The sequence below is a fragment of the Thamnophis elegans genome, chromosome 6 (genome assembly GCF_009769535.1).
Source record: "Thamnophis elegans isolate rThaEle1 chromosome 6, rThaEle1.pri, whole genome shotgun sequence".
NCBI lineage: Eukaryota > Metazoa > Chordata > Lepidosauria > Squamata > Colubridae > Thamnophis > Thamnophis elegans.
Window position 1 is genome coordinate 7,266,155 of NC_045546.1, and position 27,379 is coordinate 7,293,533.

At 40.0% G+C, this 27,379-nt stretch overlaps 1 protein-coding gene across 4 annotated transcripts in view; it reads right to left on the minus strand.

Moving 5' to 3' along the window:
* PICALM (phosphatidylinositol binding clathrin assembly protein) overlaps positions 1-27,379 on the minus strand; it is a 72,882-nt gene that overhangs the window by 24,511 nt on the left and 20,992 nt on the right. For all 4 annotated transcript variants that reach the window (XM_032219266.1, XM_032219265.1, XM_032219268.1 and 1 more), the window contains exons 2-12: positions 24,635-24,777; positions 22,155-22,230; positions 21,400-21,502; positions 19,216-19,309; positions 16,572-16,683; positions 15,143-15,249; positions 14,694-14,735; positions 13,143-13,228; positions 10,924-11,047; positions 9,112-9,248; positions 8,464-8,564 (exon numbers count right to left, since the gene is read on the minus strand). In XM_032219266.1, the coding sequence (XP_032075157.1) occupies positions 8,464-8,564; positions 9,112-9,248; positions 10,924-11,047; positions 13,143-13,228; positions 14,694-14,735; positions 15,143-15,249; positions 16,572-16,683; positions 19,216-19,309; positions 21,400-21,502; positions 22,155-22,230; positions 24,635-24,777 (1,125 nt within the window). The remainder of the gene's footprint in view (positions 1-8,463; positions 8,565-9,111; positions 9,249-10,923; positions 11,048-13,142; positions 13,229-14,693; positions 14,736-15,142; positions 15,250-16,571; positions 16,684-19,215; positions 19,310-21,399; positions 21,503-22,154; positions 22,231-24,634; positions 24,778-27,379) is intronic.

Genomic DNA, 27,379 nt, shown 5'->3' on the forward strand with positions numbered 1-27,379 from the left:
AGTCACAGGTTTGGGCACAAAAGATTTAGGGGTTACATTTCTGAGATCAGATAGCACTGCGCCTTCCTTAATTTACTGACCAAAGTCACAAGACGTTTTGGGGATCTATGAGAACTCATACCCAAGCAGAGTATGAACTGGTACAGATCACTGGGACACTCCCTATGGTAGGACCATTTATGTGTCTGGCACCACAATATTAATGACTGACTGAAGCAAAGATTAACATCTTCCACAGGGAAAAATCAATGAAAAAGACTAATTGATACGGAGTCAATCAGAGAGAAGACAGACAGATAGGTGGAAAGGAATGTAACGTAACCTCTGCCCATCACTCACTCCTCTTCAAAACTCGATCATACAGGTAGCCCTCAACTTACAAGTCTTTGCTAACAATTGTTCAAAGTTACACTGTCGTACCACTCCAGAGGCCATCATGTGATTGCAATTCAAGTGTTTGTCAAGGTGGTTGCTGCATAATTTGCAATCTCCCCAGCGGGCTAAGCAAAATCAATTGGGGAAGCTGAATCTGGCTAACGACAGTACAATTCCCTTAACAACAATGTGATTCACTTAATAAACATGGCAAAAACAGCCATCACAGGTGATGCCTTGCCGAAAGACCGTATTGCTTGGTGACAGAAATGCCGGTCCCAATGGTGGTCACAAGTCGAGGACTACCTGCAGTTAAACTAAATCAGGGGTCTCTAAATTTGGCAACTTTTTTTTAAGACTCAGCCAAGGAATTCTGGGAGTTGAAGTCCACCAGTCTTTAAAGTTGCCAGGTTTGGAGACCTCTGAATTAAATCTTTGGCAGATATTAAGAAAGATGTTCAGAAATGGATTCTTTTTTGCCCCCCTCCTACTGAAAGACCTCAGATTGGTCTAAGATTGACCGGTCTCATCGGAGAAAAAGAAAAGCCAGCTAGCCAGCCAGTACTTTACCAACAAACATCTCATGGGTTGGTGTCCTAGAAGTGAAAGAAGGGTGTACATCAGAGGAGACAGAGAGGTGATCGCTAGATTTTGTGAGAAAAGGATTTAAGTTGGGAAGGGCATCGTCAACGGCATCGGGAGTGGATGCGAAAGGATCTGCAACAATCCAGGTGGAGCAAGAAGGAAAAGGAAGGGGAACCAAATTAGCGGTGCATTAGTATTCAGGAAGAACATAAGCAGATATGACTTCAGAGTTTGCAGCAGCAATCACACCCAGAAAGCACACACAGGTAACTGATTCAGCAGGATTCATTAACTTCTCTTTATATACAATATAACGCATGAAGTAAATAGACAATACCCAAACAGGATTTTCCAATGTGGCAATAAATACAAGCAAACACAGGCAGAGAACAGTTTCAGTTTCAGTTCAGAGCAGCTGACTCGTTTAGAGCTCAGCAGACTCAGAGCTTTAATACAGAACAGTTTAACTAAGCCACGCCCAGGCTCCTTGCCGCCTCCTTGTTGTTCACAGACCAAATACTGTTTCGGTTTCCCTACAGCCCTCGTTGGCTGACCCTGTTGCCATGTCTCCTCCAGTCATGAACTCTCAATATCCACTAACAAGCTTGCATCTAGATAAAACCTGGGGGCACATTTGATAGATTAAATTATTCTGGTTAATGCATGCTATAAGTCTGTGTCCTCGTTCTACTTTGTGGCCTGAATAAAGATCAGCCACTCTTTTATAACGGGCAGAATGGCTGCTATGTCTAGTTAAGTGGACTGTCAAGCTACAATTATGAATTTCGAACACTGATTAATAGAAGATGTGACCACTCAGTTGTTTGCATACTATCCTTAGCTGGAAAAGAACTACTAATTACACTTACAAGGAGATGGTGCATGCATTCATCAAACTCAGAGCACTGTACAGGTAGTCCTCGACTTACAACAGTTCGTTCAGTGACCATTTGAAGTTACAACAGCACTGGAAAAAGCAACTTATGATCATTTTTCACATTTACGACCACGGCAGCATCTCCATGGTCAGATGATTTACATTTGGATGCTTTGACAACTGGTTCACATTTATGATGGTTACAGAGTCCCCTTTTGTGACCTCCTGACAAGCAAAGTCAATGGGGAAGCCAGATTCACTTAACAACCACGTTACTAATTTAACAACTGCAGGGATTCGTTTAACAAACATGGCAAGGGAAGTGATAAAATGGGGCAAAACTAAAAATTTCTCACTTAGCGCCATCAATTCTGGGCTCCATTGTGGTCATAAATCGAGGACTACCCGTAGACAATACCCAAGCATTGTCTACAAAAGGAAAGCAACATCTTAACAAGTTGCTATTTTATCTGGGTTTTTTTTTCCAAACAGATAAACAGCTATGCTTTTTTTCCTGAGATTGCGTGACTAGCCCCCATCGCTGTTCAGCAATTCTGGGAAATGATTTTAAGAGCTGCAAACGGATGCTGTGTTCATAACCCCATGTGCTCTGAATCATGTCTTTTGTCTTCAAATCAAAATAGCTAGCTTGATCAAGCTAAATTAGTTAATTTGTTCAGTGTATATACAGGTCCCTTCAGAGTCCGGCTCAACTCCGGTGATGACTTCATGAACATATTTTTGTGATTTTCGTGACAACAATATTGAAGTGATTTGCTCTTTCCGTGGATTTTTTTTTCTTCCAAATTTTCCAGTCTAGTTTATAGCCTAGGGATTTCCTGACAGCCTATCACTCAAGCACTAATCAGGTCTGACCAGGCTTAGTTTTTCAAAGTTGATTGAGATTGGCTAGATGTTATCTCCAAGTTGAGCTAGAACACTGCAAAAGTTTCCTTTCATTGCTATATAGAGTTATCTATTTAATCTAGACATTTACTAATACCCAAGCAAATCTCAAAAAGCTTCAAAAATGAAGTAAGAAATGGAATCTATCTATGTGGTTTCTAAGAGTCAACAGTGACTTGATGGGACTGGATTACCGAGTCAATCAATAAATGGAAAGGAAATGCCAGTTCTTCAAGGTGGAGGTTTGTGTACTTCCATCACTGTTGGAAGGAAAGTCCCGGAGTCAACTTTCACTTTGGACTTTTACCATCTGTGCATGCAATTAATCTTTGCCAACTCTCCTATCAGTGGGTTAGATACTGAACTGGTATGTCCAACACAAGCACCTTTTGTTTGAAACTGTATAATGGTACTGTCGTCGTTCATTGTACAACCAGCTTCTATTGTCAAATAGAACACTGATTCGAGTCTTGTATCTCCTTAAAGATTGACAAATGTATTAGAGTATGAATCACTCTGAAGATTAGGGCCCATTTTATGAACTCTATGAAATATTCTTCTCAGTTGCTGGTTGAACTTGCAATTTTCTCTCCATCACAGGCATCACCATTTATTTTTTTTATTTTTACCTCTTTCAAACACTTTATACAGCAATTATCAGAGAACCCTATTTGAGATCAAAGGCAAATAAATCAGTAGCTCATTCTGATCCTTAAGGATTTTGGATATAGCATAGCCTTTATTGACATTGTACATCATGTATACAACGGAAATGGTTATGAATTGAGGATATGAATTCCATAGAGCTCATTCGTTCATTCAGTGATTTTTTGTTCCTTCACTTCCTAACATTCTGAGTGGCTCACAGTACAATGTTTCATAGTTAACTTGGACTTCAGTAAGGCATTTGTTAAGGTAGACCATAACCTACTACTAGATAAAGTAGAAGAATGGGGGATGGACAGCATCACTACCAGATGGATTCGTAGCTGGCTGACCAACCGCACTCCATGTGTAGTCCTCAATAGAACTGCATCTTCATGGAGGGAAGTATGCAGTGGAGTACCCCAAGGCTCTGTTTTGGGCCCAGTACTCTTCAACATCTTCATCAATGATTTGGATGAGGGAATAAATGGGGAACTCATCAAATTTGCAGATGACACCAAGCTGGCAGGAATAGCCAACACTCCAGAAGACAGGCTTAAGATACAGAAGGATCTTGACAAACTTGAACATTGGGCACTATCTAATAAAATGAAATTCAATGGTGAAAAGAGTAAGGTTCTACATTTAGGCAACAAAAACAAAATGCACAGGTACAGTATAGGTGGTACCTTGCTCAACAGTAGTAACTGTGAAAGGGATCTTGGAGTCCTAGTGGACAACCATTTAAATATGAGCCAGCAGTGTGCAGCAGCTGCCAAAAAAGCCAACACAGTTCTAGGCTGCATAAACAGAGGGATAGAATCAAGATCACGTGAAGTGTTAATACCACTTTATAAGGCCTTGGTAAGGCCACACTTGGAATAATGCATTCAGTTTTGGTCATCAAGATGTAGAAAAGATGTGGAGACTCTAGAAAGAGTGCAGAGAAGAGCAACAAAGATGAGCCGAGGTGGCGCAGTGGTTAAATGCAGCACTGCAGGCTACTGCTAGATCAGCAGTTCAGTGGTTCAAATCTCACCGGCTCAGGGTTGACTCAGCCTTCCATCCTTCCGAGGTGGGTACAATGAGGACCCAGATTGTTGGGGGCAATATGCTGACTCTCTGTAAACCGCTTAGAGAGGGCTGAAAGCCCTATGAAGCGGTATATAAGTCTACTGCTATTGCTATTGCTATTAGGGGACTGGAGGCTAAAATATATGAAGAATGGTTGCAGGAACTGGGTATGTCTATTTAATAGAAAGAAGGACTAGAGGAGACATGATAGCAGTCTTCCAATATCTCAGGGGTTGCCACAAAGAAGAGGGAGTCAAGCTATTCTACAAAGCACCTGAGGGCAGGACAAGAAGCAATGGGTGGAAACTAATCAAGGAGAGAAGCAACTTAGAACTGAGGAGAAATTTCCTGATAGAACAATTAATCAGTGGAACAGCTTGCCTCCAGAAGTTGTGAATGCCCCAACACTGCAAGTCTTTAAGAAGATGTTGGATACCATTTGTCTGAAACGGTATAGGGTTTCCTGCCTAGGCAGGGGGTTGGACTAGAAGACCTCCAAGGTCCCTTCCAACTCTGCTATTGTATTGTATTATTTTACACTGTTGGCTTAAAAACTTTGATGGTTGATCAAAAAAAAAAATCATCAAAGCATAATAAGAGCCTGTAAAAATTAAAAGCCTCTTTCTAGTCTTTTTTACAGGTTAGAGATCAGTTTTCTCGGTTCAATATGGAGACTAAATGCAGGTAACGGAAAAAGCAAGCCTAAAATTGGGAGATTTTATCTTTTAGCTTTCTCCTCTATGAACAAAATTGCAAACAGGAACCCTCTAATGCCATCTAGTAAGTATTTCTAATTTCAACTTCCAATGTCTATTGTAGGAGTTGGCAACCTTAAACACTCAGAGTCACAAAGGTCCTAACCAGAAGCCTCACCCCACCCTGGTTCAATTCTGGAGCCGACTGGGTCTGGTTTCCCCACCATAGAGTCTTCTTCTAGTGCAGCATCCTTTCTCCTCTACCTGTCCTAACCGAAAGCCCTATCAATTGTGGAGCCAACCGCTGACAGGGAGCCGCAGCAGAGGGATGAAAGAGACACATGCAGCTCCATAGCCGTGGGTTGCTGACTCCCTAGTCTATGGAGATTCTCAGTCATCCAGGTCATAGTTGTTCCTAAGGTGCTTTTTCAAGAGGCAACTGGACTTTCTTTGATTTTCCTTGAAAACATTTTCCTTCTCATCCAAGAAGCTTCTTCAGTTCTGACTCAATCTGACTCTATTCACAAGTCAGAACTGAAGAAGCTTCTTGGATGAGAAGCAAAACGCCTTCAACGAAAAGCAAAGGAAGTCCAGTTGCCCCTTGAAAATGCACCTTTGGTTCAGCTTCCAATCACAATCTCAGAGCAGAAATGAACTTTTCAAAGAGGCCTGTGCCTCTTCCAAAATGGGGGCTCGGGACCCCTGGGGTCGCTATTGAATTATACTTTCAGCATGATAGAAACAAAAAAAGTGGAATAATCCTATTAAATGCGTTGAACAATTTTTAAAATTAAAATTAAATGAAATAAAATCTATTTTCATCCAGAGCTTCTCCATTTCTTCAAGGCCAAAAGCAGCTTTCTGTCAAAAAGCTACACAGCTTTCTCCAAATTTTTTGTTCTCTCCAGGTGAGTTAGACTTCAACTTCCATAATTTTCAGTGAGCATAATCCTAGCTCCATTCTAGCACAGGATTATGGGGTAGGTAATAGAAGACAAAGCTGAACATGTGCATCAAATGATAGATTGAGTAGAAACCTTACAATGGCTTATCATTTTCTCAAGGAAAACATTCAGAACTATAATTATGGCCTTCATACAGATTTTCTTCCATGTATTTAACAATTTTAGATAGGATGCTACTTTGGCTATCACAATAAAAAAAAGGGGGGGTTGCTTCAGCCCCCTCCCGTCTTAATGAACAGCTACCATATAAACATGGTTACTCTGATTCAGATCACATAATACACTAGTGCTTAAAAGAAAGCACATAACAATCTCGTTGCAATGTGAAAGGCAGATCAGATAACAAAAGCAAGCAGGATAAAGATCTGCATTGTTATCTAGGGGGAAAAAGAACACAGATGAAAGAGGAAATGAAATCCTAACGTAAAGAGCTTTTAATATTCTCTCTACCTTCCACGATTCCCTTCAAACAGCAAAGCAGCAAATACAAAACAGAATCATGATGTTTACGGTTGTTTTAAAAAAATTCTTAAATTCTGGAAAGCTACAATATCAAGTTCATATTCAAGATTTTATTCTTGCAGAGAATTCTGCTTTTTTTAAAAAAAACAGTGGCTTAGTCTGTTGACTGCATTTTTTTAAATTTAGTTTACAGAAGTTTAATAATTGTGTTTATACACTGAAATGCACGTTTTATTAAGAAAAAATAGACATTTAAAATGCAGTAGCCAAATACTGTAACTGTTGACTGAATTTTAATGAGGCAAAAATTTTAAAAATTTTCCTGGAAAAGCATGGTGGAAGAGCTACATCTAATTCCTTTACTAGTTGAGAAACAGTACGAATGTCACTTTGAGTTCCTGATGGAAAGGCAAATGCAACAAATACATAAATATGGGACATAATATGTTAACATCAAATGGTTTCATGAATAATAGACTATATGGCTGAAAAAAGTTTTATATGAAATAACAGCCCACAAAGAACCTAAGTTTAGTATCCTAAAATTGGATTTTGAAAGGATCAACCCTTATATAGTAATAGGGAATTTTCCTGTTTTTGCCGTACTTCAAAGTGTTTCTACAAATAATCTTTTTTCTATTCATAGACTGAAACCAGACTGAAACCTACTTATTACTCTTGTTAAAGCCAATCTAACAGTTCAAGCCCTACTCCCTCTGGTTTGATGCAAAAATGAAGACTAATCATTACTGGGAAATGGAAATGGGGAAGATACCAGTAACACATTTATGTCTTAGAATAGAATTGTAATGAGCTAAGCGTAACTTCCTTAACAGTGATGCATAACCTGCATCTTATGTGCCATTCCCTTGAATTAGTTTAAAATTGTTTTATTCAAGTCTGAGAGACGCTTTCTCAAATTTTAATCTATAAATTTAGGTATCTAAACACCTACATACGTATTCCAGTCTCTGCTTAGGTAAAGATAAAGGTTCCCCTCGCACATATGTGCTAGTTCCTGACTCTAGGGGCCGGTGCTCATCTCTGTTTCACAGCTAAAGAGCCAGCGCTGTCCGAAGATGTCTCCGGGGTCATGTAGCCGGCATGACTAAATGCCGAAGGCACATGGAACGCTGTTACCTTCCCACCAAAGGTGGTCCCTATTTTTCTACTTGCATTTTTACATGCTTTCAAACTGCTAGGTTGGCAGAAGTTGGGACAAGTAACGGGAGCTCACTCTGTTACACGGTGCTAAGGATTCGAACTGCCAAATTGCCAAACTTTCTGATTGACAATCTCAGCGTCTTATCTATCACTTCCTAAAGCAGGGGTCCCCAAACTTGGCAACTTTAAGATTTGTGGACTTCAACTCCCAGAATTCTCCAGCCAGCTGGCTGGAGAATTCTGGGAGTTGAAGTCCACAAGTCTTAAAGTTACCAAGTTTGAAGACCTCTGCCCTAAAGCATCAGTACAGCTCAACTCAGAGCCCACAGTTTGGAGACGGGAAATAAGCTGACATGATGCTAGTTTGTTTTTCTTTTTCTTATTAGCCATATATTTTGTCCTGCTATTGAAATCCCACCTGTGTTTGCAAATATGGCTCAAAGAACAGAGGCAAATCAACCGATTATGGACATTGTTCGTAACTTACACAACACCGCAGCCCAATAAAATGAATAGCAATTCAATAATTGTGATGGGAATTCAAAACAAAAAACTTGTTCTGGTCCATGAAAATTTTAAGGCTTTAAAGAAATATGTGACCCACATATTTAGAAGTATTAAAATAATGACTTTTATCAACCAAATACAGAGAGGAATTGTGCATTTTTATCAAGAGTGAAAGTGGCCAAGTAATAATCACAACAAGTCCTCTTACCTGCCCAGGTCCCTCCCACTTGTGGTGCGGAGGATATCGGATTCACACCTGGGTGAAAAGCTGGCTGTAAATCAAGCAAGTCATTTGGCAGCTTTGATGAACTACAGAAACAATAACACACAGAAGAGCATCGTAAATATTTAAACAAGAGCGCCATTGTTCCATTTAAGAACCCCTTCAGAACAGCCCCTGGGAACATACCCAGACTGAAGCAGGGATTCAGAATTTACTTCTTGAGAAACCAAAGCTGGAACTTAAAAGAGGCAGTTCATCCAATTCAAAGGAGGCTGCCATGCCCAAAGTAGCTCTATGTTACAGAACCTCATCTTAGTATCCCCCTCTGGACCAAAAACCTCTTCCTGCAATGTACTTCAGGGTGAGGAATGATGCTGGAGTATTAACAGGGCCATTATGACCTCTTTTTATTTATTATGTATTCATACCCCATTTTTATTTTTTTACAATCTACAAACATATCCAATGCACCTTCCCCGTCCTATTGTCTCTACCACAGCAACCCTGTGAGGTGAATTGGGCTGAGAGCTTTCAGTTTGTCTGTCAAGTTGCTCTGACGTTAGAAAGAGAGTGGCATTTCTCTCAAAGTAACACCTGGCAAAAAGAAAAAAACCCACCTCTTCTGAATCTTACCTGTTTGAAGAGCTGGGGGTGGAAAAAATATCGATAGCTGGGGTGGTCATTATACTTCCTGCAGCATTAGACACGGGCGAAGAGGCTGTGGTTAAAGACGAGTGGGGTTTCTTGGCAAGCTCTTTTAGACGCTGTTCCTAGTGGAAAAGTAAAACCAGAATTAAAAAATCAGGTGATTAAAATGAAATTCAATGGTGAAAAGAGTAAGGTTCTACATTTAGGCAAGAAAAGCAAAATGCACAGGTACAGTATAGGTGGTACCTTGCTCAATAGTAGTAACTGAGAGGGATCTTGGGAGTCCTAGTGGACAACCATTTAAATATGAGCCAGCCGTGTGCAGCAGCTGCCAAAAAAGTCAAGACAGTTCTAGGCTACATAAACAGAGGGATTGAATCAAGATAACGTGAAGTGTTAATACCACTTTATAAGGCCTTGGTAAGGCCACACTTGGAATACTGCATTCAGTTTTGGTCACCACGATGTAGAAAAGATGTGGAGACTCTAGAAAGAGTGCAGAGAAGAGCCACAAAGACGATTAGGGGACTGGAGGCTAAAACATATGAAGAACGATTGCAGGAACTGGATATGTCTACTTTAATGAAAAGAAGGACTAGGGGAGACATGATAGCAGTCTTCCAATATCTCAGGGGTTGCCACAAAGAAGAAGGAGTCAAACTATTCTCCAAGGCACCTGAGTGTAGAACAAGAAGCAATGGGTGGAAACTAATCAAGGAGAGAAGCAACTTAGAACTAAGGATACATTTCCTGACTGTTAGAACAATTAATCAGGGGAACAACTTGCCTCCAGAAGTTATGAATGGCTCAACACTGGAAGTCTTTAAGAAGAAGATGGATACCATTTGTCTGAAACGGTATAGGGTTTCCTGGCTAGGCAGGGGGTTGGACTAGAAGACCTCCAAGGTCCTTCCAACTCTGCTATTGTATTATTATATTATTATTGTCTTGATGCCCAAGAACAAGTCATTTTTGGCTTCAATAACACATGAAATAAACCAAGGCCCAAGCAACCTGTTTATGATCTGCAATCCAAGGGGCATCGAACATACAGAAACTGATTTAAAAAGCAGTGTTTCTCAATCAAGGCAACTTTAATTACACGGACTTCAGTTCCCAGAATTCCCCAGCATGAGTTACTCAAGTCCCCACATCTTAAATTTGCCAAGGTTGAGACACATTGGTCTAAAGCAGGGGTGTCAAATGTAACGCGGGTGCTTGGATCTGCCCCGTGCGGCTGCCCTGGAAACAGCAAAGGACTGGCCCGCATGCCTCTGCTGGTGAAAACAGAGCTCGGGAGGGTCAAGGGTTGCAGAAGGTGAAAATGGACCTGGGGTGGCTGCAGGAGCCCCCGCCCCCGAAGCACCATTTTTATTGGCAGAGGACTAGCAAAACAAACTAAAAGCAAATCAAAAAGAGAAATATTTCCCCTTTTACATTTGAGCATGCAAGAAGAGGCAGTAAAGGAGAAAGGGAAAGAGGAAAGACAAAGACAAAGGAAAGATTTGGAAGATATCAAGGAAGGGAAAATAAGGAAAGAGGGGAAGGAAGAAGAAAGGAGAATGAACAGGGAAGGGAAAAGAAGAGAAGGAAGGAAGGAAGGAAGATTATAATGAGAGAAAGGGTCTGAGGGAAGTCCTTAGTACTTGGCCACCACAGGTGCCCCTGACATGAGTGATGTCAAGCTGGCCTCGCCCCCCGCCTCCTTCTCCAAGGTCAAACACAACCCTGATGCATCCCTCAATGAAATCGAGTTTGACACCCCTGGTCTAAAGGAAGGGGAAAAAAAACACCAACCTTTAGAGCTTTTAAGCGGGCCTGCTCTTCCTCTAATGCAGCTTGTTTTTCCCTTTCATCGACTTTGGTGAGCGAGAGGCCAGTACTTGCGAGGGAAGAAACGGCATTGGAAAGCGTGGTAGCCCTAGGAAAACAGGACAACAGGAAACCGACTGTTATACAGTGTAGATAGGAAAAGGGATTCTGCTGTACTTCCATTTATTCAGCATTCCAAATGGAAACTCCTCCCCTTTTCTGACCAGATGGACCTACTGTGGCCTAGAATTGAGTGGCTTTTCTGCCTGAATCCCAACAGATTTATATACTCCTGGAGATCTTAATTTTTACAAAGATGACGAGAGAAGCAACAAACAATGCATTTATTAATAATTCCTTCAACACAATGCTGGGACTGAAGTTTTTATTACATTTTATACTAGATTGACTGGTTATTGATTTAGGCTTTGTTCATTCCCAATTATGTGCCTCACAGGCGTGACTTTTAAGCTATTCAAAATAACACGAGGCTTCGGGGGGATAAAACAGCAAAATCATCAGTCCAGCTTTGAGAACTTTATGTATCTTGTTTTGTTTGGGTTTTATTTACTTACTTACTTATTTATTTTATTTATATTGCCACCTATTCGCCCTTGGCGACTTAAGGCGGCTTACAGAATGTAAAACCACTTACAACAATAAAAATGAACAAAAAGAATCAAATAAATTAATATAGTACAATATAACAAAATCACCCCCCCCCCATCTCCTGCCCCAATGACAGCCAATCACATGAGCCATTTAATGGGCTTCATCCCGCTCTGGGTTCCCCAGGCTCAGCTGCCAGAACCAGGTCTTCAGCGCCTTCTGGAAGAGTATTAGTGGGGGCTATTCTAATCTCTGGGGGAATGATGTTCCAGAGAGAGGGAGCCACCACGGGGAAGGCCCTTCTTCTCAGTCCCACCAAGTATATCTCCCTCAGAGTTGGGACTCGCAACATTCCCTGCCTCCCTGCTCTGATGGGCCAGGTAGATGTGACCAGCAAGAGACGGTCCCTCAGATCAACTGGTCCCAAGTGATGAAGGGCTTGAAAGGTGACAACCAGCACCTTAAATTGCACCCAGAAGCAAATTGGCAACCAATGCAGCTCCTGCAAGAGAGGCTATACATGTGTGCACCGGTGCCTGCACAAAACCATGTGGGCTGCTGCATTTTGCACCAACTGGAGCTTCCAGATGCTCTTCTAGGGCAGTCCCATGTAGAGCCTGCTGCAATATTCAAGACAGGAAGTGACTAGGGCATAAGTGACCATGAGTAGGGTCTGTTTATATGCAATAAATTATGAAAGATTTAGTAGCCATTATGGCAGTGATGGTTAACCTTTTTGTTGTGTACCAAAAGCACCTGCCCACACATGTAATGCGTGCATGACACACTCCATGTGCGCACCATCCTCCTGTGCATGTGAGCGCCCCACACCCCCTGCACATGCATGCATTATCCCCCTTGCACCCCGTTTTGGGCCTAGCAGGCCTCTCTAAAACCTCCTGGGACCAAAAACGGGTGGTGGTGGGTGCACCACATCGCAACGCGTTCCCCTCTGCCCTCACGCATGCACACATGACCCCTCCACATATGGGCACATGTCTTCCACAAGTGCCCCTCTCTCCCTGCATGCACAGCAGAGACATGAAAATCAGCTGGCTGGTGGGAGGCATGCACATGCGTGGTGGAGCTGAGCTGGGGCGGCGGCTCATATGCCGAGAGAGAGAGCTCCACATGCCACCAGTGGCATGCGTGCCATAGGTTTGCCATCACGGCATTATGGTGTTGGACTAACCTGGGGAAACCAGTTTTTTGCCCACCCTGAGATATAAATATTCACAGGGTGCACTTCGACCAGTTGTCAAACCTGTCCCACAGATTTTCTGCTGTTGGGAACAAAATTGAGCCACTTTTTCCTAGAGTAAACCTCCCCAAGACACCATTTCAGAGTTTCATGTTTAAGAGGTCCACAAAACCTCTTTATATTTACAAACACAGAAGGACCAAGACTGGTTTTGCCCTCTAAGAGAGCGTCACATATAATTTTCCATTTGTTCTCACAAAGCAGATCAGCTGGTATGAAATTTTGTCAGGCAAAGGAACTGGCTACAAAAATCATCAAAATATGCAAAGCATATCCAAAGAAGCTTGCATGCTACCCAATGCCCAGCTTGCTACAAAAAGCCTCCGACACATACCTGCTAGCAGCAGTGGAATCTTTGATTTTCTTTCCTTCCAAGGAGGCCAGGTGCTGCTCTAAAGCATCCAGGAGACTACTTGGTGCCTACAAGACAATTCATCAATTGGTTAGAAAATCCAAAATATTTAATGTTAACCTTCCCAGCCTCAAGTCTGTGGATATTTTGTAAGTTGTGGTGGTGCAGGGGTTAGAATGCAGTTATTACAGGCTAATTCTGCAGACTGTCAGGAGTTTGATCCTGACCGGCTTAAGGTTGACTCAGCCTTCCATCCTTCCAAGGTTGGTAAAATGAGGACCCAGATTGTTGGGGGCAATAGGCTGACTCTGTAAACTATTTAGCGGGAGGCTGTATCGAAGTGTGAAGCAGTATAAGTCTAGGTGTTATTGGGAGGGTGGGACGGAAGGAAGGAAGGAAGGAAGGCAGGCAGGCATGGTGGCACAGTGGTTAGAATGCAGTATTACAGGCTAACCCTGCCCACTGCCAGGAGTTCAATCTTGACTGGCTCAAGATTGACTCAACCCTCCATCTTTCTGAGGTCAATGAAAATGAGGACCCAGATTGTTGGGGGCAATATGCTGTCTCTGTAAACCGCTTAGAGAGGGCTGTAAAGCACTTTGAAGCGGTATATAAGTTTGAGTGCTATTGCTATTTAAGTCCTTGGAGATCTGGGTTGTTCCCTGGGAAATGACAAGCCAGTTATGATTGTATACTTTTTTATGGTACAGAAATGACCAAAAACCTAGCAAAAATAATGAAAAAAATCAAAAGCATTAAAAACCATTAAAAAAACATAAAACATAATCTTCAGGATTATTAGTTTGTAACCCTATACTTGCTGCCTAATTGTAATTGCAAGATTGGCAGCAATATAAAGTTATCATTCTCCAGTGATTAAAATGTATTAAGTAGCATATGGGGTTCCATTATATTGTCAGACACAGATTAAAAAACGATCATAAATTTAAGGAAAAAGCAGATACCTTGGTACATTTAAGAGCTGGCATTGATTCCACATTCCAAGGAATACAATTTTAAAGCAGTTACTATAAGCCAAATCAGTGTATTAATTACTATAAATCTTTGTCATCCTTTCTTGGCTCTTGGCAATCATGTGCTATACTGAGGTACTTTTTTTTAGCTTGATACGAAAATTCAAAATATGATTTCCATTCAAGAACACAGCACTTTAAGGGAAAATTCTAAAATAAATAAATATATCCCCATCTCTCTCACTATAGTAACTCTATGTGGCAACAAAGGTTTAAAATGAAACAAAAATATCAACAGCTTAAAGCCTCAAAATATAAACCTAAAGAGGGAAAAGACAAGAATAAAAACTTTCAAGCTTATCAAGGATCAATCCTGAAGAATTTAAAAATTGTCTGTGCAAAAGTTGAACCATGGGGAAAACTGCAGATTTTAAATTTATGGTTTTTATACAAAAAAAAAATCCATTCTGTAAGTATGATGAAATTCCATCAAAATTGTCTTTTTGACAACTGAAGATGGCATGTAAACCAAGATAATAATTAATCATAATGAATTTACCTGAGAAAGATCTGGTATGTCTCCTCTATCTATCCCCACTTGCTGTAAGAACAAAGAGATTTAATGAGATAAAGGCCTCAGTATTGTGTATCAACAGTGTTGGAAAGCAGCCAACTTGAATGAAATGTTCACAAAATCTATATCTGCACCAATATTAATCCTCCCATTGGACTTCTCTTCAGTGTGGTTTAATCTACGCCTGTGTTTCTCAATCTTGGCCATTTGAAGATAGATGGACTTCAATTCCCAGAATTCCCCAGCCAGCCGTGGCTAGGGAATTCTGGGAATTGAAGTCAACCTATCTTAAAATGGCCAAGATTCAAAAGCACTGAAGTAAGCTTTCAATGAAATGTCTAAACATTCCATAAATTCTTGACAATAATATCCAGTCAAAATATAGTAGATAATAAAACAGTAAGAATATTCTTTAGGGACTAAGCAATTTTTACCTCTGCAACTTTGAGAAACTCAGAAATTCTTGCCATTCTAGTTAGAAACTTCTTATATATGTCAAGGGCTTCCTTGCATTGGTTCTTTTTCATGTCAAAGTATTTTTCTGCAGAAGGAAATTTTTTTAAATGACAACAGTCATGATAATCATCTTGTTTACAGAAAAAAAATCTGTGTATTACACAGTTACAAAGGTCAGAGATGTTCACAACTGTTCACATTATTAAATCTTAAACATCACAAACATTTCCTTGCAACCTGTCAATGTATTATGAAGGTCTGATACACCAACAACAGTTCCAAAATAAGAACGAGTGGGATGCCAGCTGGAATTAAATTCAAACAGGTAATTACTTAAAATTAGAATTCTAAAAAAGCCTGTGTTTATACTAAATACTAAAATGAAATCCCACAGCATAAATGTATATTTGAGCTGCTCTAAAAATATCACGAAGGTTACCCTTGTTATATATAAAGTGGTGTGTGTGTGTGTGTGTGTTGTGTGTCTTTGGTTATTTGGGTTTTCTCCTGTGTAAAATTGGAAGTGTCTTGGCCAAGACATTTCCCCCCTTACAACCCAGTTTTGAAGTTGCAAGTTGCACCCTGCTAATTGTCAATTGTGACTGCAATTTGGAAACTCGGCAATTGGTCTGTATTTATGGCATCTGCAGTGCCCTGCAGTTACATGATCATGATTTACGACATTTTAGCCAGAACTGGTGGTGTTCAGCCATATGTGAATAATAGGTTTGTTTAACAATGGTTTTGATCATTGCAAAAAACGTTGCAAGAACAGGTCAGGTCATGGGGCATCCCATTCTACCACCGTAAATAGGGATGCCCCAATTTACGGCAGGCACAATTACAGTAAGTCAATTACCTGTAGCCTAAAAAGCAGAAATTAGAAATTCAACTTATCAAGAATGAGACAAACTACAAATTGTCATATTTTCTAGCCTTCATTTCGTCTTTACATGGAGTTGATTCACAGTGACTAGTGAAGTATGAATTTTTGATTATAACATTACATTTAATACAGTGTGTAGAGGGTATTATCTATTAATGGAAATGTGTAACCTGCTTACTCTACTCAGGGTCTTGGTATCTATCCTTAAAAAACTCTAACAACATAAGTTATGACAACAAAACTTGAGTTAACATGAAATCTATTGCCAACATTGCCACATTCCATAAAGAAGGAACAAAGAAAAAATTTGATGTGTGGTGAATGGTTTTACAGAAAAATTATAATTTAAAGAACCAACTGTGTCAAAATTATTCTGAATCAGCTTGTATTCAGGATTATTTCTGTTTATATGTAAAGAAAGCCGCTCTTAAAGTCTGATCTGAAATTATCTTGAAAAACAATGAAAATGAAATTCACAACCTTACTAAGTATAAGGAGTAAGTGACTGAGAAAGTTCTTACCCAGCAAATTAATAATCCCTTCATTATATGCTGCAAAAAGTCTAATGGCATCTTTGAAAAGGAGCATGAAGGCTGCATTAATTACACCATTTGTGAGTTCATTGCTGTTGACCTGTTAAAAAAAAAGGAGAGGAGAAGGAGAGAGAGGGAGAAAGAGGGAAGTTAAGCAAACTGAGGGGAAAAAAAACATCCAAACTATCTTCTACTTCATATTGCGGATACAGATTTCTTCCTTTGACATTGCATATAAACTCATTCAGGTAGTCCTTGATTTACAACAGTTCAGTCAGTGACCATTTGAAGTTACAATAGCACTGAATAAAAGGGACACGACCCTTTTCACACTTAGTGACTGTTGCAACTTCCTCATGGTCATGTGATTTACATTCGGATACTTGACCATGGTATGTATTCATGACGGTTGCAATGTCCCCAATATAATAATAGCACTTAGACTTAAGTATCGCTTCGCAGTGCTTTACAACCCTCTCTAAGCGGTTTACAGAGTCAGCGTATCGCCCCCAACAATCTGTGTTTTACCGACCTCGAAAGGATGGAAGGCTGAGTCAACCTTGAGCCGGTCAGAATCGAACGTCCTGGCAATGGGCAGAATTTGCCTGCAATACTGCATTCTAACCCCTGCACTACAACTGCTCATACGATCCCCTTTTGCAACCTTCTGACAAGCAAAGTTAACGGGGAAGCCAGATTCACTTAACAACTGTGCTAAAAACCAAAGTGATTCACTTAACAAATGTAGCACAAAAAAAAGGTCATAAAGTGGGGCAAAACTCACTTAACAAATTGCTCACTTAGCAAGATAAATTGTTAACAGAGCTCCATGCGCCTTCAGCATTTAGTCATCCTGGCTACATAACCACAGAGATGTCTTTGAACAGTGCTGGCTCTTCGGTTTTGAAACTAAGATGAGCACCGCCCCCTAGAGTTAGGGACGACTAGCACATATGTGCAAGGGGAACCTTTACTTTACTGATGAAAATAAAACAGCAAACTTGCATTCCTACTTGTAGCCCTTCCCAAACTTTGCAATTCAACAAAAATCACATTAAAATATCCTTTCATAAATATTATCCCACATTGGGAAACTGATTTGCAGTTATTCATCCAGAGTAATGCAACTATGTACAATGTATGGAGAAAGAGAGAGGGGGAAAAAAGTCTATCCCTTTCTCATAAATGTGTGTGGTTCTGTCAACATTCTACTGTAGTAATGGAGTGTGTGGGGACCTTGGGCTAGAGCCATTTTGGTCTAATGGTTAAGGCACGAGGATAACAAATGGGAGATTGTGAGTTTACGGCCAGCCTTAGTCATGAAAGCCAGTAGAGTGACTTTAGATCAGTTATCCTCTCTCAGCCCAACTTATCTAATGGGGTGGTTATTGTGGGGAAATAAGAGGAGGAAGTTGTTGCGTATGTTTGCTGCCATGGCTTGTTTGTAAAAACAATAAAGGCGAGATACAAACAAATCTGAGAGAAAGAGATGTTGCCTTGGAATCAATCAGACAAGAGAAGGGGAAGCTGCCAAAGACTTAATGCTTAGAGGAAGAAACTGAGGAAGGACCCACCCTAATTGATCAGGCGGTTTAAAAGTTGGTGGCAGGAAGTTCGTACTTTCAGACTTGCAAGATTCTGTTTGATGAAGTCTTACAATAAAGTAGATTTAGCCCATCTGGTTTTGTTTTCTGTATCGTTTAGCCAGGCGGATTGACTGCTATCTAACACCAACTAACGAGGGCATTTCTTTTGGGTTAGAGGTTAGAAATGACTATTTTGCCAAGAGAAAATTGAAGTGAGTTTCATTCCCCAATTTCAAATCTGGTTCTAATGAACAAAAGGCAGGCATAGCAGCTAACTGCTAAAGGGCCTCCAATGTTTCCAGAGCGGTGTTCAACTTGTCAACTTTAACATAAGTGGACTTCAACCCCTAGAATTCTGGAAGTTGAAGTTCACGCAACTTAAAAGTTGTCATGCTTGAAAAACACGGGCCCAGAGTAATCACATTCCCCAGCTTTGATTGTTTTCATCTGTACGATTAACAGAAGAACTCAGTGGGACAAAGTCTGGTCTTGCTACATTGGCCTACTAACAGTTCTGGATTTCTACTTCATTTTAGGTATGAAGGAATTGTAAGAATGATCCACACCTTACATTTTGAACTTCAAACCAGGGTATGGATTCTAAACAGTGGTAACACAAACCACGTTTGAGTACATTTCAACCCAGCTATTAGTTCTGAACTACTGTCGATGCAAAATCTATTTTCTCTAACACAACAGTGTATTTTAAATACTTCACGAATATATTTAGCTATATACATATTTTTATGTCATGAAATATGTACGTTCTATGATGGATGGATGGATGGATGGATGGAATGGGATAAGATAGGATAGATATATATAGGAAGAACAAGTGAAAGAATATAAAAGACAATACGCTACTTGTAGGCAAACATAGGTTTTTACTACCTTATGCAAATTTAACAAGGTTTTTAGATGTCATTAATGAGACATAAATTAAATCAAGATTAATTCAGTAAGCTGAAACCAATGCCACAAGATTAATTCTGATCATGTAAAAGCTCCTCTCTAATATTCCTTTATGAGTAGCTAAAATGACTTACATTGAAATCAAGCAGTGCATCCATTTGGTTTTGTATAATTGGTACAGTTTTTACCAGTTTTTCAGTATTCATTGTCCTCATGACTCCATCAGCTCTATTAAACAATAAAAGAAAACTTGTTAAGATAAGTAATTGGATTTGGTATAATACCTGCCACAGATGTTTCCAGAGGTTTAAGACTGCTATGTTTTTTTTCCACTTCCTTTTTCTCAGGTATGCACATCAAAGTAATGATTTGGACTGGGAGTAATTCCTGAACTACCCTTTTATCCCCATTAAAACTATTTAGTTATGTAGTTTGGAATTTCTAAAATACACAAACTGGGAGCTAGTTTGGGGTTTTAAGAACCAGATAGGCTAGTAGATTTTCAAGAATTATCCCCCACATTCTTCAACTTCCATCCAATTAGAAGTTCTGGCTGTTAGTCTGCAATAGTCTAAAGTTTGCACATGCATGTTGCCTGATGCCACTTATTTTCAGATCAATTGTGCCAACTACCTGGATCAGTACATAATGAACCTAATCATCAACGGTGGGTTTTTTTTACTTTCTCTGAAACAAGTGTTTACTTTCCTTGAAGCAATCACAAGAAAAATGAAAGTGCTTGACAACTGAGTCACTGCTTAATAGAATACACCACAACTTTAAAAAGAAAGTCTCTGTATTCATTCTATATTGATTTGTTGGGTATGTGCATTTAAAATTTTCATGAAATAAATTTATCCACAGAGCAAAAGCAATAGTTTTTAAGCTAAAGTGAAACAAAGAAAAAAATAGAAAGCTGAAAAAAGAAATAGAGACCAAAAAAGAAAAAAGAAAAAAAAAAGAAATAATAATTAAGTGGCTTCTAATCTTAACAGCAATAATATGTACATTTTTATTTTTTCTTTAATCTCTTTGGCTCCATATAAGTTACTGTCTTTCCATAATCTATTCGTTTAATCAGAAAATTCATAAATCATAAATTCCATGTTTTTCAGCAAAAAATTCAGAAGGATTTCCAGTCGCTACTAAATGTAGTACAGGAAGTCTTCAACTTACAGCCACAACTGAGCTCAAAATTTCTGTTGCTAATTGAGACATTTTTAAAATGAATTTTGCCCTTCTTTATGACCTTTCTTGCCAGAGATGCTAAGTGAATCACTGTAGTAGTTAAGTTAATAACATGACTGTGAAGTGTATTTGGCTTCCCCATTGACTATGCTTATAAGAAAGTCATAAAGCCACTTACCGTATTTTTCGGAGTATAAGACGCACCCAGGTTTTGAAGAGGCAAATAAAAAAAAAAAAAAAAGTTTTTGCACTCTGCAAACCTCCCAAAACAGCCCATTTTTCGTGAAAATGCCCCCCCCCCCTTTTTCCCCAAAAAAGGGCATGAATAACCCTTAGGAGGCTTGTAGAGTGTTCCTGGCAGGGACGCGCCCCCCCCCTCAAAAAAACAAGCAAAGATGGCCCATTTTTCGTGAAAACAGGCCTGTTTTTTGTCAAAAAAAAAAGGGGGGGGGCATTAGGAAGCTTATAGAGTGTTTCTGGAGGTTGGGGGGGGCAAAATTGAGCAAAAAACAGGCCATTTCCTGCTCATTTCTGCCCTCCCCAGCCCCAGGAGCTCTCTGAAAGCCTCCTACAAACTATGCAAGGCCATTTTGGTGAAGGGGACAGGGTTTCAGGAGGCAAAAAATTCTGTATTCAACATATAATATGCACCCAGATTTTTAGCCTTTTTTTTTTTTGAGGGAAAAAGGTGAGTCTTATACTCTTAAAAATACAATAATTATTATAATTTTACTTTTTTTTCCCATTACAACAATATGCCCAAAATTCCTGGTCCATTTATTTGTTTGTCTCCATTTCCCATTTTAGCAAGAATTATACGTTTCATTGTATATTAATTTTAGGAGGTTAATTTTGTTGTTGATTTTCATTGCTTGTATGCTGTTATTGCTTTGTTTTCGAATAGTTGCATATTATCAGGGTGGATTTAGCAGGGGTAATATAACAGTTATCTACAATAGTACTAATGTTTAAATAGTTTAAGCAAATTCTATATGAGTTTCCAGAAAGGATCAGATCCTTGAAGGTTTGAAAATGAATTTTTCTTTGAATTTTTAGATCCTAAATTTTTTTTGCATGATTAAAGCGGACGCTGCAAACAAGTGATGGGTTCACCTGTGTGAAATACTTACCCTCTTTTTACTTTTGTAAAGTCAAAAGCTACTTGTCTGTAGGAAACTGCTTTCTCATTCAAATATCTGCTATATCTCCTAATAAATGTGGACATATCATATCCTAAAGGAAGCAAAGAGAGAGCAAGTTATTTCTTATGTGAAACCAGATTAATATTAAAGAGGTGACATTCAAAGGATTGCCCACTGGCAAATTTATGTATTTGAATCAGTTTGTTAATTATCAGCAGCATATATGTTTTGCTATGAATCACGTCAGATATTATGCCTTGGGCTCCCCCACTCCATCCCCATTTTGCTTATTAACGTCAAAGCTGGGAGTGCGAGTAGTGGTTTATTGATCAGCTTGAATAAAACTGCAATATACATAGTCCTCAACTTATAATTGTAATAGACTTGCCCATTACGGTCATAAGTTGTAACACTTGTAAAGTGGGTCACCCATGTAACCAACCCATTTTTTACAAGCACTCAATGCAACTAATGAAGTAAACATATTTGTAAACATGTACATGTGTTCTTCAGGGGGGGCAAAAGGGGGGCTTTTAGTTTTTATCATAGTGCAATTTAGCTTTTCTTGTTAGAGTATTTCATTGGACATAAGACTGCGCACATGTGCATGGTGCGTACAGTGCCTGCACGATGCTCCGTGGAACAGCCGGAGCGTCGCAGAGGCACTATTTCATTGGACATAAAACTGCAAAACACTATTAAGAAAAAGTTAGGGATTATTTGACACAGATCGAAGAATTTACCTTGCAATCCACTTTTGTCCAAGAAATTGCTCAAGTTAAACAATGTGTTTCTGGAAGCCAAGTACTGGGTAAAACGCTGGAAGGAAGAAAATGACTCAGTTATTCAACTGGAATTGTACATGGCTCAATATATTTCACATAGCGAAATGGAGTTTAAAATTCCGAGAATCGAGTATATAAATATAGTCTGTTCACCAGGTTAAAGAAAACCATTGTGAGCCAACAGATTTCTCTGGAAATGAATTATTACGAGAAAAATTACTAGCCTATCATCCCATAAAAAGTGACATTGATTGCAAATCTTGTCAGAGGAACTAAAACCTTATCTGAAAGTTAAAGAGATACGGCTAATTTGCTTTAAAAACTTGGATCGGTTCACCATTGGCCTACTTAGAACAATGCAGACAACTGTATGGCAAGGCACTTCAGTCATTTAATCAGTCACGATTTAACCATATGGTTAATGATGCTCATTTGGGATGACTCATATCTAGCCCATTAATTTCTCAGTCTTGTCTAGCCCACAGCTTCCTGTTTCTTTACTGATAAAGTTCTCACTAATGCCAAAGACATGAATTGCACGGTATAAATAAAAGTATTGTAGTATAGAAGTATGAGATGAGGAGCTAGTTTAATACTCCGGATATGTTTGTCAGAATGATATAGCATCATTGTTCTGTAAATACACTGGTCTGCCCCACCCTTTTTGCGAGGACAATTATATACCTGAGACACGTTAGTACAGGCAACATTAAATAGGCAAACCGAAAAGCATTGTTTCTGCTCACAGCGGAGGATTATAATTGGAGTATTGTTCTACTTTTAATTGGGACAATTGGAAATTGTTTTTAGCTAAAAGGGTTTAAGAAAACATTATTCTTTAGGAGAATGGAAGCCAAAACTCAGGGAAAGGCACAATTCACATTACACTTCAGAAGAGATTCTAAATACAGATAGTACTCAACATACAATCATAACGGAGCCTGCCCATTAAGATGGTATGCCATGATGACCCTAAAACAGATCAGTAACGTGATCAACTCTATTTTATGACCTTCTTTGTGAAACCATTAAGTGAACATGGCAGTCATTATGTGAAACCCAGAGTTTTCTATGGCATGGTTCTGCTAAAAACCAAAAACAGCTGTCAATTTTCAGCAAAACCATCATAAAACACAAGTCATGCAATTATAGGATGCTGCAAATGTGGCCGTGTTGCCAAACATGTAGTAACATGACTGTACGGGGTGTGTGTGACATGACCATTGCAACTTCAGGACCAAGTTATAATTCCCTTTTTTCAGGTAGGTTATAATGATAACCAGTCACTAAGCAAACATTCGTAAGTTGAGGACTATCTATAGTAGCATTAAGAAATTTCAGAACACACACACACACACACACACACACACACACAGAGGGACATGGTGGCTCAGTGGCTAAGACGCTGAGCTTGTCGATCAGAAAGGTTGGCAGTTCGGTGGTTTGAATCCCTAGCGCCACATAACAGAGTGAGCTCCCGATACTCATTACTTCTTCCAATCTAGCAGCTTGAAAGCATGTATAAATGCTAATAGAAAAATAGGAACCACTTTGGTGGGAAGGTAAGTGTTCCATGACCCTTCGGCATTTAATCATGCCAGCCACATGACCATGGAGATTTCTTCAGACAGTGCTGGCTCTTCGGTTTTGAAATGGAGATGAGCACCGCCCCCTAGAATCAGGAACCACTAGCACATATGTGCGAGGGGAACCTTTACATTTACACACACGTATATTTACAGCATATGAACTAAATATAAAAACTGAATGGAAGTAGGAATTAACCTAAAGCACCCATGATAAAGTTTTACCAGTTTGGCTTTCAAAATTAGGGTATATTTAAGTATCTCCTTTAGAGATAAAGAGACAAGGGACCTCTTACCAAGAACCACAGATGCATGTTGTACATGGACACAAATATGCAGCCTGCAGAAATACTTCAAGCCAAGGAGTGTAACACACATCTTTTTCTCAGATGAATTTGTATAGAATTCCCCACCCCCGGAACCCTGTTCCCTCTTTTGTTTATCATACAATAACTAACAAGTATCATTTAAAATACAATGTCCTTCAGACTGCGTTTTGTTTTGAAACTAGCAGACTTAGCACTTTTAAGCTGAGGTGCAAATACACTTGTGACACCAAAATACACCAGTCTTCCTTTGTATGTAAATTGGATTGTGAGATATATTCTGGTATTTTGCTCTTCAACATGTATTTGCTAGTCCTTTATCTTTTTATTCTTTTTTAACTATCTTTTTCCCCTCCCTGATCAAAAAGAAAGCCACCGGGGAGAGAGAGAAAAAAAGACCCATATGTATTTCCAAAACAATATTCCCCAGCCTAGCAACCGGCCACAATTGCTGGTAATTATAGGAAAGGGGGATCTAACATGTTTCACAGGCATTAATTAGAGTTATAAGAGAAGCAGGTGTTACCTCATTTCCATGAACAATGAGATGGTGAGTTGTGATGAGAGATTTGAAGACTACTACCCAGCTACTGTTAGTTGTCCTTTCAAATAGGCTGTCTGCCAACTGTGGGATGTTTACGTTCATGTCATTCGTACACAGTATTAAATCTGAAAAAGAAGGAAAATGCATATTGATATTTCAAGCCAAACAAGCTGCATTCCATTAGGAAAAGCTTCTTATTCCTCCAGGGTCCCATGAGCCACTGAAAGAAGAGCACATCTGGATTTAAACCATGCCTCTTCCATAGAATACATTCTAGATCCCACACCAAAGAATTCCTCTACAGGTAGACCTCGACTTACGGACCAACAATAGAACCCAACTTTTCTGTGGCGAAGTGTGTTAAGTGAATTTTACTCCATTTACAACTTTTCTGGCCACAGTTGTTAAGTGAATCACCGCAGTTATTAAATTAATAACACAGTTGTTAAGCGAATCTGGTTTCTCCCATTGACTTTGCTTGTCAGAAGGTGGCAAAAGGGACTCACATGACTGTGGGACACTGCAACCGTCATAAATGCGAGTTAATGTATTTTTCGGAGTATAAAACGCCCCAAGATTTTGAAGAGGCAAATTAAAAAAAGAAGTTTTTGCCCTCTGCAGACCACCCCAAAATGGCTTGGTTTTTTGTGAAAGTGGGCCTGTTTTCGTAAAAAAAGGGGCAGGCATAGCCTTTAGGAGGCTTTTAGAGTGCTCCTGGGGGCGGGGGGGGGGGCACAAACAAGCAAAAAATGGCTCATTTTTCTCTCATTTTTGCCCTTCCCAGCCCCCAGGAGCACTTTATAAGCCTCCTAAAGGCTATGCATGGCCATTTTTTCAAAGGAGGCATGGTTTCAGTAAGCCAAAAATGCTGTCTTCAGTGTATAAGACGCACCCAGATTTTCACCCTCTTTTTTGACAGAAAAAGGTGTGTGTTATACTCTGAAAAATATGATAATTGTCAAGCACCCGAATGTAAATCATGTGACCATGGGGGATGCTGCAGAGGTTGCAAGTGTGAAAAATGATCATAAGCCACTTTTTTCAGTGCTGCTGTAACTTCAAAAAGTCACTAAATGAACTGCTGTAAATCGAGCTCTGCCTGCAATAGTAGGAAAACAAAAATTATGTAAAATCATGTACTACTCTTAATTTTTTACTGCTAAATTAAACTACTGATGAAATTCACAGGGAGAAAATAGGTTTCAAACAGGAAGCTCAACATTATCTTCATTATGTGAAGATCATTATCTTCACATAATTTCTCAACACCTTCCTAAAAGACTATTTTGAATTTATATCACCAAAAGACAGCTTTTTAGACATCTTAACATCTATTATGATAACATCTATCATGCTACTGCTTGTAAAAGTGAATTATTCACTCAGGCATCTGCTTAGAAAAATTTGTGGCTGAAAACAGAGAATTACATTTACAAGAAGGTAGAAGAAGAATTAAGAGTTTTTGATCCATTGTGGAACTATCTTCCTTTGGCTAACTGTAGGTCTAAGGAGGCAATCACCTTTTAGTGCCTTGTTAGCAACTTATAGTTAAAAAAACAGGTTTCTGGCCCTCTGTCAGCACTTAATTTTTAATTTAAATATCTGCCATTCTGGTTCCATATAGCTCCCACGCAAGGCCAGAAAAAGGGCGTTGGTATTTACCTGATACGCCTCTTCTCATAGTGGGGGAGGAATATCCAGGATGGGTTGACCTTATCCTCTCGTTGATTGGACTGAGTCAGATAAGCTCTTGGTATACGTCCCTGGTCCACCAGGCACCACCCAGTTATTGGCGAAACTCTATCCAACCTGTTGTGCCATCCACTCCAGACTTTTGTTAAGGTTTCAAGTTCTTTATTGAATTATAACTTGAACATATTAATGCAACATCCATCATAACACATGTTACATTACCATGACAGGGAGGGTCTGGATACTCCTCCCCCACTATGAGAAGAGGTGTATCAGTTAAGTATCAACACCCTTTCTCCCTAGTGAGGGGAGGAGTATCCAGGATGGGACGTACCAAATCTAACACGTTCCTAGGGAGGGTAACATACTGAGGGCCCATGGCCAAACTACGCCTGGTGGGGTGTGTCCCCCGTCCTGTGAACCACCCGTAATACCCTGCGACCAAACGAGGCAAAGGTATACAACTTGTAGTTCCTCACGAAGGGTGAGGGGGAAGACCACGTGGCTGCCCTACATATCTCTGTCAATGAGGCCTGTGTTGCCCAGGCCGCAGTGGTGGCCGCACTTCGTGTGGCGTGTGCTGTGATGGGGCTCGGTGACTGTGTGCCCTGGGACTGGTAGGCCGTAGCAATGCAGGTTCTCAACCACCTGCCTATGGTGGTGGAGGTCACCTTCTTGCCCAGAGACCCCGGTTGGAATGAGACACAGAGAAGTGTGGGGAGCGGCGGAGCACTCCGGTACCGCTGTAGCCTCCGCAGCAAGGCTTGCCTTTGGAAGGCTTGTGCCATTTGTTTCCTGCTTGCCCAGCAGATTTCTTTTTCTGAGTGAAACTTGTCTCACTGGGCAGCATGCCGCCCCAAGGGGGGTTTTGGCAGGCTTTCTTGCCACTCGGGGAGCTGTCCAGCTCACTTGCGGCTACTGCTCTAGGGAGAAGAATTAATTCTATTTCTTTCTTTAAAATTATTTCCAAATTATCAGAGATCCAGAATGGCAAACCATCCAGTTGAGGGACTGAGTCGATAACTGGGCGGTGCC